Genomic DNA, 11,960 nt, shown 5'->3' on the forward strand with positions numbered 1-11,960 from the left:
AGAAAAAAATATACATTTTTACAAAATAATATGAATATACTTAACACACTTTATCAAAATATTTGTACAAGCATTTGCACATTTTCACAGTACGTATACACTACTGCATTTAAACTTCCTAAATTATATGTAGTATATATGTAGATAACCATAGTAAGTAGGCACAATGGGTTTATATGCTAATAATTGAAAAACGTACTTAGACTTTTCAAATAAACCAAATACATAATATGTGTGTTGCATCACATATATGTACCACATTTTCTAGAGAAATGTAACATTTGATAAAATATAATTTAATCATATTATTATTTATAAAAGAATACCTGAAATTGGTATTTATAGAATCTATATAGAATAGTATTCAATATTGTGTAAACCAGAGACGTGCAAACTTTTTGTCAAAGGAGAAATGATTCTTGCACTACTATTATTTAATTATCCCTACTCAAGTAGCCCAAGTTCTCCAGCGTTTTCAAATATTATAATCAGACTTTATTTGTAGACAAACGTGATAATATCGTGGTGTGGCAATATAACAACAGTGAACAAATGCTGGGGAGTATTAATATGATAGAAGGGAGAGTTTGCTAAGGAGAAATAAAAGAAAGAGTAGAGATAAAGAAACAATTGACAATATTAATTAACTTTGCACGTTTCTAGTGTAAACAACAAATATGTCTACAATTTCTACTTTAGAAAATATATTGTGTATGCAACCATTATCTTTTTTTATAATCTTTAGTCCCTAATTAAAAACTCATCTTAAAATATGTAAAAGAATTTGTATAAAAGTAACATGATAAAAAAAATGAGGGAGCATAAAAATGAGGTATAAGTGGACGTATGAAGTTAATTTAATGAAATGATTAGCTGCCGATTGTTTTTTTTTTTTACTGCAAGAGATAATACTATATATCTAAAATAAATTCATAAAAAAATTTGTGGTTTTATAAAAAATTTTAAATATTCATCCATATTTATCTCATATTTGCTCCATATTATATTCGTTATAACATACCTTATGGAACTGGTGATGGTGGTGGTGGTAGTGGACTGAAATATGTCGATGATCGAGAACTAGGCGATGGTGGACAACTCATAGCTGCATCGCTATGATAGATGGATCTCGGTGTAGGAGGTGGAGGAAATGGTTCACTTTCGTAACGATACCGAGCAGGGTAGTTACTATCTGATTCATCGCAAACATCAGTACTGCAAGGAGTTGGAGGTGGTGGTTGATTTATACTTCTGTAATATCTATATGGTTTGTATCTAGAAGCATTACTGCTTGAACATCTTGTAGAATTTGCTGTTGTGGCTGGACTAGGTGGAGGATTAAGCGTTTCTTGAGGATATCCACCAGTGGAACTGCCCCTGGTTGAACTAGATGCACCTATAATAAGTAAATATATTTATCATATGTGAAATATTCTTGATACATATTAAATAATTTACATACCTGTTATATGACTACGATCATAACTAGATCCAATACTGCTTCCATTTAATGCAGACATTCTTACAGCTTCTACATCAGTTTTGAGATCTTTTCTACCATTTTTTTGTGCTAATATTGGCTTAACAACTCTATTTGGTTTTGGTGAAAGTGGATCACCAGCAGAATCATGTAAAATATTTGGTACATCTTCATTACTACCGAACTTTTTACGATAATAACAAAAGCCTAAAACTATAGCAATAATTGCAGCTATCATTATAACTACTGTGATAACATATGGACTTTTGGTTGGTTCTGTACCAGAACCAGAAGATTGGCTTTGATCAGTAGTAGGTGTACATGTTTGAGGTATTTCATCGCTTCCATCTGCACAATCATCCCAACCATTACAAAGTGCAGTTTCAGAAATACACACGCCACTTCCGATACATTGAAATTGTCCAGTTCTACAGCAATGTGCTTCATCAAGACCATCATGGCATTGTGGTGTACCGTCACATACCCACGAAATATCTTTATATAAATAGAAATATTTATTTTAATATTATGCGATTCAGAAGATTAAAATAATTAACAACTCAAGTATTTCTTACCGATGCAATGACCACTTTGACATCTAAATTGATTGTGATTACATGCTGGACAACCCAACTCATCACTTCCATCAGAACAATCCCTTTGACCATCACATTTCCAAATAGCTGGAATACAATCTTTATCGACTGTAGAACTTGAAGCAGCGCATGTAAAATGATCGTCACCGCACGCTGGTGCGGCTCTACACGTACGCTCATCATCGGACAAAACTAAGTATTCAGGACAAGAACAAATCGGTGAAGTTGTACCAATACAAAAATGTGAACAGCCGCCATAATCGTGAAAAGGACTGCAAACGTGTGATTCCATTACATGATCTTCTGGTGTTCTGACAGTTATTAAGTCTGTTAAGGAACGATTCATAAGAACCTTTTTTCCAATGCCTGATTTTTTATTTACTCTTTCCAATGCTTGCATTTCGCGATCAAACCAATAAAGATAATCATATAGAACAGACAAGTGAGTAGCAACGCCTTGTCCAGTTGATACTAATATTCTTTTATTATTACCATTAAAATCAGAAAATTCGATTTGTTTACCATGAGCCCAATATACTATATTTGCTACAGTATCAACTGTTAGACTAGTTGGTTGTTCAAGATCAGATGCTATTATCACTCTTTGTTTTCCATCCATTTTACTTTGTAACAATTTCATTTTGTCTCCTATATCTATCCAAAACAAAAGTCTTTTTTCCGGATGTACAGCTATATTTCTTGGTTTTTCTCCTTCGCCCTTTACAACTACTCCTAAGGCAGAACCATTATCCAGTCTAGTAACATTAATTGCATCATTTGTAGCACAAGACCAGAAAAGTAATCTTCCAAGTGGATCTAATGCTAAATCAAATGGATGTCCTGATCCGCCAGATATCACTACACTAGCATGAGTTCTGTTATCAAGAGTCTTTCTTATAGATAAATTGCGCCCATCTATCCAATATACATGTTGTGTAATTGGATCGAATTCTATAGAACGAACATTCTTTAATCCTTGTACGCGCATTACTATATCTGGACAATCCGTACTATCTGGCAAAAAGCGACCCATTATGTTACGAAGGCTATATATCATGAAGTGTCTCGGTGCTGAAAAAAATTAATTAATATATCAACAAAAACTATAAGGTAACAAATGTTCGTTTCTATGAATCAACTTTTTATATAGATAGAAATAAATTAATGAAGTAATAATAATTTATAAATTTACCAATACAAGTTCTGTTATCAACTGCAAGATTATAGTGTGTAGGACAAGAACATTTGTATGAAGTTGATGGACCACCATCTTCTCCAGGTAAAGCAATACAAAGATGACTGCAGTCTCCATTATTAACTGCGCATGGATTCCAACCCGACTGCCGTGATGCATGAAAGACTAACAGATCTGTCACTGATTCTAATTTATTGTGTATTTTAGTTCTATTAGCTCCTGTCGTTTTATTTGCTCTTTCAATATCACCAATATTCCAATCAGTCCAATAAATATAATCCTGATATTGGGTAATACTAAATGGATATACTATGTCTTTTGTAATAATAGGCTTTCTTTTTCTAGCTTGTAAATCATAACTATCAATTGCTGGTGTGAACAGATCTGCCCAATAAAGTTTACGAGCTGCATGATCTATGGTAAGGCCATTAGCTCGACCGATATAAGCTAATATTACTTGACGATTAGATCCATCTAATCTTGCACGTTCGATACTACCGGAATTACCCCATTCAGCCCAATACATGTGACTGAAAAATTTAATAAACCTGAATATTAGTAATATAAAAATCATTAAGGAATGAAAATTATTTTTGGATGTTTCTTAAGTAGATATAAAATACTATAAAATATTAATTTATTATTAAGAAAGATAATTACAATTACCCTCTTTCAGGATCAAGAGCCAAACATGCGGGTTCGATTATATCTTGCCATATAAGCACCCGTCTACTACATCCTTTAAATCGTACCATTTCAATCCTATGTGTACCAGTATCGCTCCAATATAAATTATGAGCAATCCAATCAATAGCTAAACTTTCAGGAGTTTCTAATCCAAGATCTACAACTCTTTCTACATCAGAACCATTTATAAAAGCACGTGTTATAGCTTTTACTTTTACATCCGTCCAATAAATACGATTGTCTCTCAAATCAAAATCCAGAGAACTGAAATTAATAGATGAACAATAAGTTATACTGACATAATTATATTTCTAATTTAAATAAAATGAATATTAATGTTCAAAAAAGAAATTTTTAAGGTAATATTTTCCAATATCAATATTAGAGAAATCAATTTAGTATAATAATACTGCAATGATAAATAAAATATTACCTTGCATCTTTAACACCTGTAACAGGTATAATATTATCATTATTAGCATTTTCAATACTAACGCGTCCAATATTTTCTTTTTTTGCAAACAACAGAAAAGCATCTGGTATTACACAGGTATGTTTATCTTTTGTAAGTTCATATCCAATTTGACAAGCACATACGTATTTATCAGGTCTATTTAAACATAAGTGACTACAACCACCATTGTTATGCGCACAAGGACTTGTGCCATTTATTTGGCCAAGATGTATAGCTTTCAATCCCATTACATTTGGAACTGGTTCAACAATAACTTCTCTTTCACCACCAGTAAGCTTATGAGCTCTATCAATACTACGTCGTTGCCAGTCAGTCCAATAAAGGAAATCGCCCAATAAACTAAGTCCAAATAAATGAGGCAGATTATCAGTAATAACTTCACGTCTATCAGTGCCATCCATATTGCAAACTTCTATTTTATCTGTTTTAGCATCACACCAATAAATCTTTTTTCTTTCCAAATCTAATGCAATACCATTCGGCCAAACAATGTCTTTTGTAATTAAAATTATTCTTTCACTGCCATCCAAATTGCTGCGTTCTATCTTTGGTCGTTTTTCATTCCAGTCAGTCCAGAACATCCATCCAAGTTCAGGAGCTACAGCTATAGCTCTAGGTTCTATCAGATCTTCATTAATAAGAACCTTTCTGCTAGTGCCATTTAAACGAGCGACTTCAATTCTATCAGTACCTGTATCAGTCCAATACAAATTACGTGCTAACCAATCTATAGCAATTCCATCTGGATTTGCTACTTCTGTTGTAACAATATTTTCTTGACCTGATCCATCAAGATAAGCTCTTCTAATGGCAAAAGCCTCTTCATCTGTCCAATATAGCATCTCATCTACTGGATCAAAGTCTACTGCAATTGCATGTTTAATATCACTTAATGGTAAAACAAAATTTGTGTAATCAGGAGAATCAAGGGATATTTTACAAATCTCATTTCTTTGAACTATGAGAAGCAACTCTTCTGGTCTTTCAGCACAAGTAAAATTATCTAAAAGTTTTACACCCGTTGGACAAGCACATGTATATCCAGGATCCTTTGTGCTTAGCAAGCATAAATGGGAACAGTTACCATTGTTTTGTCTGCATGGATGATCTCCATATGGTTGTCTTCTTGCATCCCAAACTTCTATGTCTCCTGGTATATATTCTCCATGGAATAACTCCCTAGGATGTGCTTGCATTTGTCGCACATCATGTGCATGCACACACCATGTTTTCCAATCTGTCCAATAAAGTCTATTATCAAAATACGTGACTGCAAATGGATAATCTAAGCCTTGACTGATAACTTTTCTTCTATTTTTGCCATAATAATCCATAACAGCAATAAATTTCAATCTACCATCTGCCCAAAATACTAACTCATTCTCATAATCAACTGTAAGTCCATTTGGCCAGAATATATCATCAGAAACAATGACTTCACGAGTAGTTGGATCTCCATTCATTGCCGCTCTTTCTATCTTTGGTATATCTCCCCAGTCAGTCCAAAAAAGTATACTTTTCATAGGTGCAAGTGCAACTGCACGAGGTTGATAAATATCAGTCCAAAAAAGAACTTTTCTATGTTGTCCATCAATACTAGTCACTTCAATTCTATTTTTTTCTCCATCTGTCCAATAAAGTTTACCGGTATACCAATCACATGCCAAACCATCCGGAGATATCAAACTTGAATTTACCACTGTCATTTTTTCACCTGTATATGTACCATTTGAAGGGACACATTGTATCATTTCTAAACCACTATCAGACCAACACACTAAACCACGTTCATAATAAAAATCCAGAGCAGCACCTTCAGATAAATCTTTGACAATAGTATAAACTTTATTTGCTCGTGAGACATTAGCCATTCTTATATCCTTATGAGTAGCAAAAAGTAATGTAGGTGAGCCTATAAAAAGAGATTATTATAAATGTATATTTCATTACAAAGTATATGTACGTGTGTGTGTGTGTGTGTACAACGCAGAAATATACATTTTTATTTTATTATTCGTGTACGTTTTGTATGTATGTCTATGCTTATATACACGTAAATGTGAAAGTTATTTATACGTTTTCAAACTTACCATAGCAAAGGCTAATGCTACTGCACAAAAACCAAGCAGCTAGGATGCTTTGAAAATTTTCTAAAGCCATCCTAGGACTTGAGATAAACGTTTACCTCGCACATTCTGATTATGATAATTTTCACCTAAACTCCGGGCGAGAACACGTATTTGATACTTCGATAGTTTGTAATTATTTCAAATAATGCCATTACAAATTACTATAATGTCTACGCATTTCAATTTTTTTCTTCTACGAAAAAACGGTCATTAATACACAATGCCATGTTTAAATACACTGTATACAATTCGAACCATTGTCTCGAGCCAGCCAAGCTTCTTTTCATCAGAACTAATCTTGATTTCCAGCTAAGCGATGATCATCCATTTTCTTTGAAAAACAAGCTTTACGTATTTCCAGTAACTGCAGAATTTTTTATGAAGGAGCATTTACATTGAATCTCTTATTTTAAGATATTCAACAATAAATTGATTCATGGAATATATGTCCGTTAAAATATAAACAATATGTAAATTTTAAAGATAACATTAATGATTGAAATATTAAATAAATTTGGATTAACACATTTTCATTGTAATTTTAAGGAACGTTTAAAACTACAAGATCATTGTCAGTTTATATAAGCCAATCAAAATACAAGTAGCTCTCTACTGCGATATCTTGAAAATAAATAAATAATTGTGAAATTAGCTATTAATTTAATACAACTTTCGATTTATTGACAGTACCTGAAGATTACTATCTACAAATTTATAATTCAATTTCAGTTGAAAAATTATATGGACCTTTATAGAAATCATTACATATCTGAAAAAATCGTAAAAATCAATTTTCTTTATTTTTTTCTTGAACTCTCGATTGAATATACTTTAGATAATTTATAGTTGTCAATAAATTTTTATATTTTATTTGACGTAAGTTACTATTTTATATATGCCGCCAAAACAAATTGTAACAGAGCACCATCTGTGAAGTATTTAACGTATTATTTTCAGTCAACTTTATTTGGGTATATATATATATATATATATATATATATATATATATGATGTTAGCAACTTTATAAAGCAGCTGATCCACACGGTACATTCAATTTTGTATTTCAAGTAAAGTTTTATTGTAGGTTTTTTGAGATAGGTCGTGTTAAATATTTTCTAATTTGAAAAATAATGGAGGAAGGATAATATTTATCAACGGTTGTAAGCAATAAATTTAGATATGTGTAATGAGTTCTCCAATCGTCCTGGTTTCGCTTTGCGTTATTCGCATTGAAATTGTTAATCCAAATCAGGAAGAAACAATTAGTAAGTTTAGACGAATTTAATATTTATATGTACTTTCCATAGTTTTTAAGTAAATTTCAGTAAATTGTTTCTGATGCATTTGAGTATACATATGTATCTTTGTTTTAATTCATTGATTTATAGGTACAATGGCTGCTAGAAAAATGAGAGGACGTAGAGAACCAAGAGATATTACTTTAGAAAACTACTCGTGTACTACTGAAAGACCATCTCCTTTTTTATCTTCTCAAGGATCTAGTAAACCACATTTATTACCAAGAGCAAATTCTGAAGAAACTTCGTTTACTACATGTACTTCTGTATCAACTTCTGAAGGTGCAGAAATAATTGGGGCTACAGCTTGTTCACAATCTGATCAAATAAATTTTATTTCTGGAAATCCATTTGTGGAAGTTACTAAAGGAATATTACATCTTTTTAAAGAAGAGTGAGTAACACATGCAAATTAGAAAAAAAAAATATTTTTGATCAAATGATTTATATTTGTTAAATTATCTACATAGAAAATATTTATTTTTTCTCTCTTTTGTTTAGTGAATTAACTGAAATGCATAATGCAGCGGATCGCAGTCATACCATATGTATGTTGTCAGTTCCAGCAACAATGACTTGTCATGATCTTTTAACATTCACAGCAGCTTGTCATCAAGATATTCAGCACGTCAGAATTTTGCGGGATGGTAATCCAAATCAATACATGGCTTTAATTACATTTCGTTCTTCGGTAAATAATGTCATATAGTAATTAAGTCTTACAGATTCTTAATTAAACAAAAATAATCATTTTCTTTTTTTTGCATATATTTAGAGTGCAGCTAGTGAATTTTATGAAACTTTCAATGGTGCACCTTATAATTCTTTGGAACCTGATGTAGTATGTCATCTGGTGTTTGTGTCAAAAGTTGAAGTAGGAGATAATGGTATGCCCCTAACAGGTCATACAGAATTGCCTTCATGCTCTGTTTGTTTAGAAAGAATGGATGAAAGTGTGGATGGTATATTAACTATATTATGCAATCATACATTTCATTCAAGTTGCCTTGTAAAGTGGGGTGATACATCATGTCCAATTTGTCGTTATGCTCAAACACCAGAACCACTTGCAGACAGTCACTGCATGGAATGTGGTATGCATTCTTTGAATATATATAAAATTATGTAAAAAATATTTATATTTTCTTATCATATTTGTTTAAAATTAATGAATTATATACTATTATATCATATGCTTTCCTACAGCTGCAGGAACAAGTAATGAAGCCTTATGGATTTGTTTAATATGTGGTCACATTGGATGTTCTCGTTATCATCAGGGACATGCATTTGAACACTATCGTGATACTCACCATTGTTATGCAATGCAATTAGGCAACAATCGTGTTTGGGATTATGTTGGTGATAATTTTGTTCATCGTTTATTACAAGATAAAGATGGCAAGATGGTGGAGGGAGGACAAACAGCAACAAAAAATGAAGGTGCAGCTATGGAAGAGAAAGTTGATTCAGTTCAGTTAGAATTTACGTATTTATTGACATCTCAGCTTGAAACACAGCGGCAATATTTTGAAGAAAAGTTTAATCGACTAGAACAACGTTCTTTATCAGAGACTACAGAATTAAGAGAAAAGTTAGGTCATTTAATGGAAGAAAATACACACTTTAAGGTATTACACAAAATTATCTTAATAAAATTTACTTAAAAAGTATTATTATTACATAGCACTTAACTAAATTTTTATTACTTATCCATCTTAATACATACATTTTAGGAGCAGTTTACATCACTTAACAAAGAAAAACAATCTTTGGAAAAACGCCTACAACATACTACGACTAAATTAGCACAAGTTCAATCTGAACTAAAAGAGGAAAAGGAATTAAGATCATCTCTTCAAATCAACCAGACAACATGGCAAACAAAATATAAAGAATTACAAGAAGAACTATCAGAATTAAAAACTACAAAAGAATCTGAAATAAGAGACTTACAAGAACAAGTACGAGATTTTATGTTCTACTTTGAAGCTCAAAAACAAATTGAAAATTCTGCAAATAGAGATGAGATAGCTGCCGGTCAAATAGTTATTGCACCAAGTCCTAGTGGAAGTAAAGTGAAAGGTTCTCGTTCTTCAAAAGGTCACAAAAGGCATTAATATTATCATGAAAAAAATTGTAACATTATTTATCACTAGAATACAAGCGCAAGGTGTGATTATTTAATAAGTAAGATTAAATATATTATATTTGTAAATGAAATCTGAATTTAGGCTATCAAATGAAATAATAATTTAATAAAAAACCCATTCAGTTATACGTGTTATTTAATACAAATATAAATGTGCCAATAAAATTTTGTTATAAGTTGTCTAATTTTTATTTATTTAATATATACGATGAGCTAATTAATACTGTTCATCACCTTTTGCTCCAAGCATGTGTGACTTCAGCGACAGATATGGACAAATTATGAACTACAAGCACAAGCGGGAAACTGGTCTATAAGCTTATGTATGTCTTACTCGCACTTAATATAACTATTGCAGTAATCTCTAATGAATACGACACAGCATCAGTACGCATTTATTTTACTATATAAATCAATAAAAGATAATAATTATGATTAATATGAAAATTAGTAAAACCACGAAAAAAAATAATGCTGAAAATTTTACTACTTCATAATATTGTTCATATAATATCGGTCGTCAAACACGTGGGTGTTTTCTCTATCAATTGCGTACGGAAAAAAAGAGATATAGCCATAATAAAGATTATATGCTGATTAAAGAGGTTTCTTTAATTTCAATGTAAAAATCTCACGATGATTTGGTCTTTAATTATCTAATCTGGAACAGAAAAAGAATTAAAGAAGAAGAGATTATGTAAATTATATATAAAGAGCGAATTACATCCATAAACTTTCTTGTAAAAATTTCATTTCACGAAAATCGGTCCTTCGATGATCGATCGATCGACGATATAATATGAAACAGAAAAAAGTAAAAGAATAAGAGAAAAGAAAAAAGAAAAAAGAGAAGAGGGAAAGAAAAGAAAAAGAGAAAAGAAGAAAGAAACACGAAATGTGTGCGTTAAAAAGATGGAACTCAGAACGATGGTTAAGCATCTCGAAGATCGTTTCACTCGATGAAAATAAGAGTACTATAATTGAGTTCGATTTTTCTTTAGTGAAAGAAAGAAATCTGCCTAAAGCCACATTCGAGGACCACTCCCAAGGGTCCCACCAGAAGCTAATAATTAATGAAAGTTAAAAATAGTAATTAATATAATTAATAAAAGAATACAATTAATAAAAGTAGATAAGAATAAATAGGAATGACATAAGTGCGACAGAAAAGTTTTCTGTGCGTTCTCTTAGAAAATTAATTTAGAATTTTGATATATTCAACTTATTTATCTGTGGAAATATAACTAACAATTTAAAGTGTAATTAATCTGATATATAATTTATATTAAACAGAAAAAAGATTTTGGAAAAACATTGAAATATGCAGCCTTTCGCCCGGTAGTACTTGCGTTATATGAGTACATATATAATTTAGTAACAAATTTTAAATATAATCAAGACATAGATTTCGATATTTCGCAAGTACTACCGACCCAGGTCCCACCGCGTGGAGGTAGCTGCATCTGGGGACCCACGAGCTAACGGGGACTCTACTCTCTAAGATTCGCGAGACCGGCGTGAACAAATAAAACGAAGTCCCCGGTAGGACTTTTACTCGCGCTCGGACACTCACGTGAGCGTCCGAATGACTCTACTCAAAAATACGCATTACCGGCGTAATCTATTCTATATTTTAAGCAAATAAAACCAAGTCCACGGTAGGACATTTAATCGCGCCCGAGAACACCACGCCTGTGCCCACCGACACACGCGAGAGTGTTCTTTCTATCCTACCCGTATTCGCGTCTAACAATCGAATATGAACCAAACCATTCGACGATACATCGGACCTGCGCCGATGTATCGAAATCCGTGAAGATGAGGAGAAGAAGTAGAGAAAGAGAAGTAAAGAGAAAGCCGGAACATGCGCGCATGTGAAAACCATAGAACTCAAAAGAAAAGAAAGGAAGGATATCCAGAAGGTGCAAGGAAATACCTGCAGATGTG

At 32.1% G+C, this 11,960-nt stretch overlaps 2 protein-coding genes across 3 annotated transcripts; one reads left to right on the top strand and one right to left on the bottom strand.

Annotated features, from left to right (window-relative positions):
• Positions 1-941: 941 nt before the first annotated feature.
• LOC127067810 (low-density lipoprotein receptor-related protein 6) lies at positions 942-6,896 on the bottom strand. Of its 2 annotated transcripts, XM_051003166.1 has the most exons (8): positions 6,818-6,896; positions 6,524-6,755; positions 4,392-6,345; positions 3,938-4,222; positions 3,269-3,801; positions 2,056-3,147; positions 1,463-1,975; positions 942-1,396 (listed from the first exon to the last, which is right to left on the bottom strand). In XM_051003166.1, exons 2-8 carry the CDS (start codon positions 6,591-6,593, stop codon positions 1,023-1,025), a joined length of 4,821 nt encoding a protein of 1,606 aa, XP_050859123.1. In that variant the 5' UTR covers positions 6,594-6,755; positions 6,818-6,896; the 3' UTR covers positions 942-1,022. The 2 variants fall into 2 exon arrangements, with proteins under 2 accessions (XP_050859123.1, XP_050859122.1); XM_051003165.1 differs by having other exon boundaries at positions 6,524-6,891.
• Positions 6,897-7,583: 687 nt separating this feature from the next.
• LOC127067681 (BRCA1-associated protein) lies at positions 7,584-10,139 on the top strand. The gene is made up of 6 exons (XM_051002912.1): positions 7,584-7,828; positions 7,952-8,255; positions 8,363-8,552; positions 8,637-8,955; positions 9,068-9,492; positions 9,598-10,139. Exons 1-6 carry the CDS (start codon positions 7,750-7,752, stop codon positions 9,979-9,981), a joined length of 1,701 nt encoding a protein of 566 aa, XP_050858869.1. The 5' UTR covers positions 7,584-7,749; the 3' UTR covers positions 9,982-10,139.
• Positions 10,140-11,960: the final 1,821 nt, after the last annotated feature.

The sequence above is a fragment of the Vespula vulgaris genome, chromosome 11 (genome assembly GCF_905475345.1).
Source record: "Vespula vulgaris chromosome 11, iyVesVulg1.1, whole genome shotgun sequence".
In the NCBI taxonomy this organism is placed as follows: Eukaryota; Metazoa; Arthropoda; class Insecta; order Hymenoptera; family Vespidae; genus Vespula; species Vespula vulgaris.

Excerpts from the sequence above, each read along its gene's own strand:
- LOC127067810 (XM_051003166.1), bottom strand. The coding sequence starts at position 6,593 with ATGGCTTTAGAAAATTTTCAAAGCATCCTAGCTGCTTGGTTTTTGTGC. Across the intron at positions 6,346-6,523 it reads TAGCATTAGCCTTTGCTATG|GCTCACCTACATTACTTTTT; the intron begins GTAAGTTTGAAA and ends CTCTTTTTATAG. Across the intron at positions 3,802-3,937 it reads GCTCTTGATCCTGAAAGAGG|TCACATGTATTGGGCTGAAT; the intron begins GTAATTGTAATT and ends TAAATTTTTCAG.
- LOC127067681 (XM_051002912.1), top strand. The coding sequence starts at position 7,750 with ATGAGTTCTCCAATCGTCCTGGTTTCGCTTTGCGTTATTCGCATTGAA. Across the intron at positions 8,553-8,636 it reads TAATTACATTTCGTTCTTCG|AGTGCAGCTAGTGAATTTTA; the intron begins GTAAATAATGTC and ends GCATATATTTAG. Across the intron at positions 8,956-9,067 it reads CAGTCACTGCATGGAATGTG|CTGCAGGAACAAGTAATGAA; the intron begins GTATGCATTCTT and ends GCTTTCCTACAG.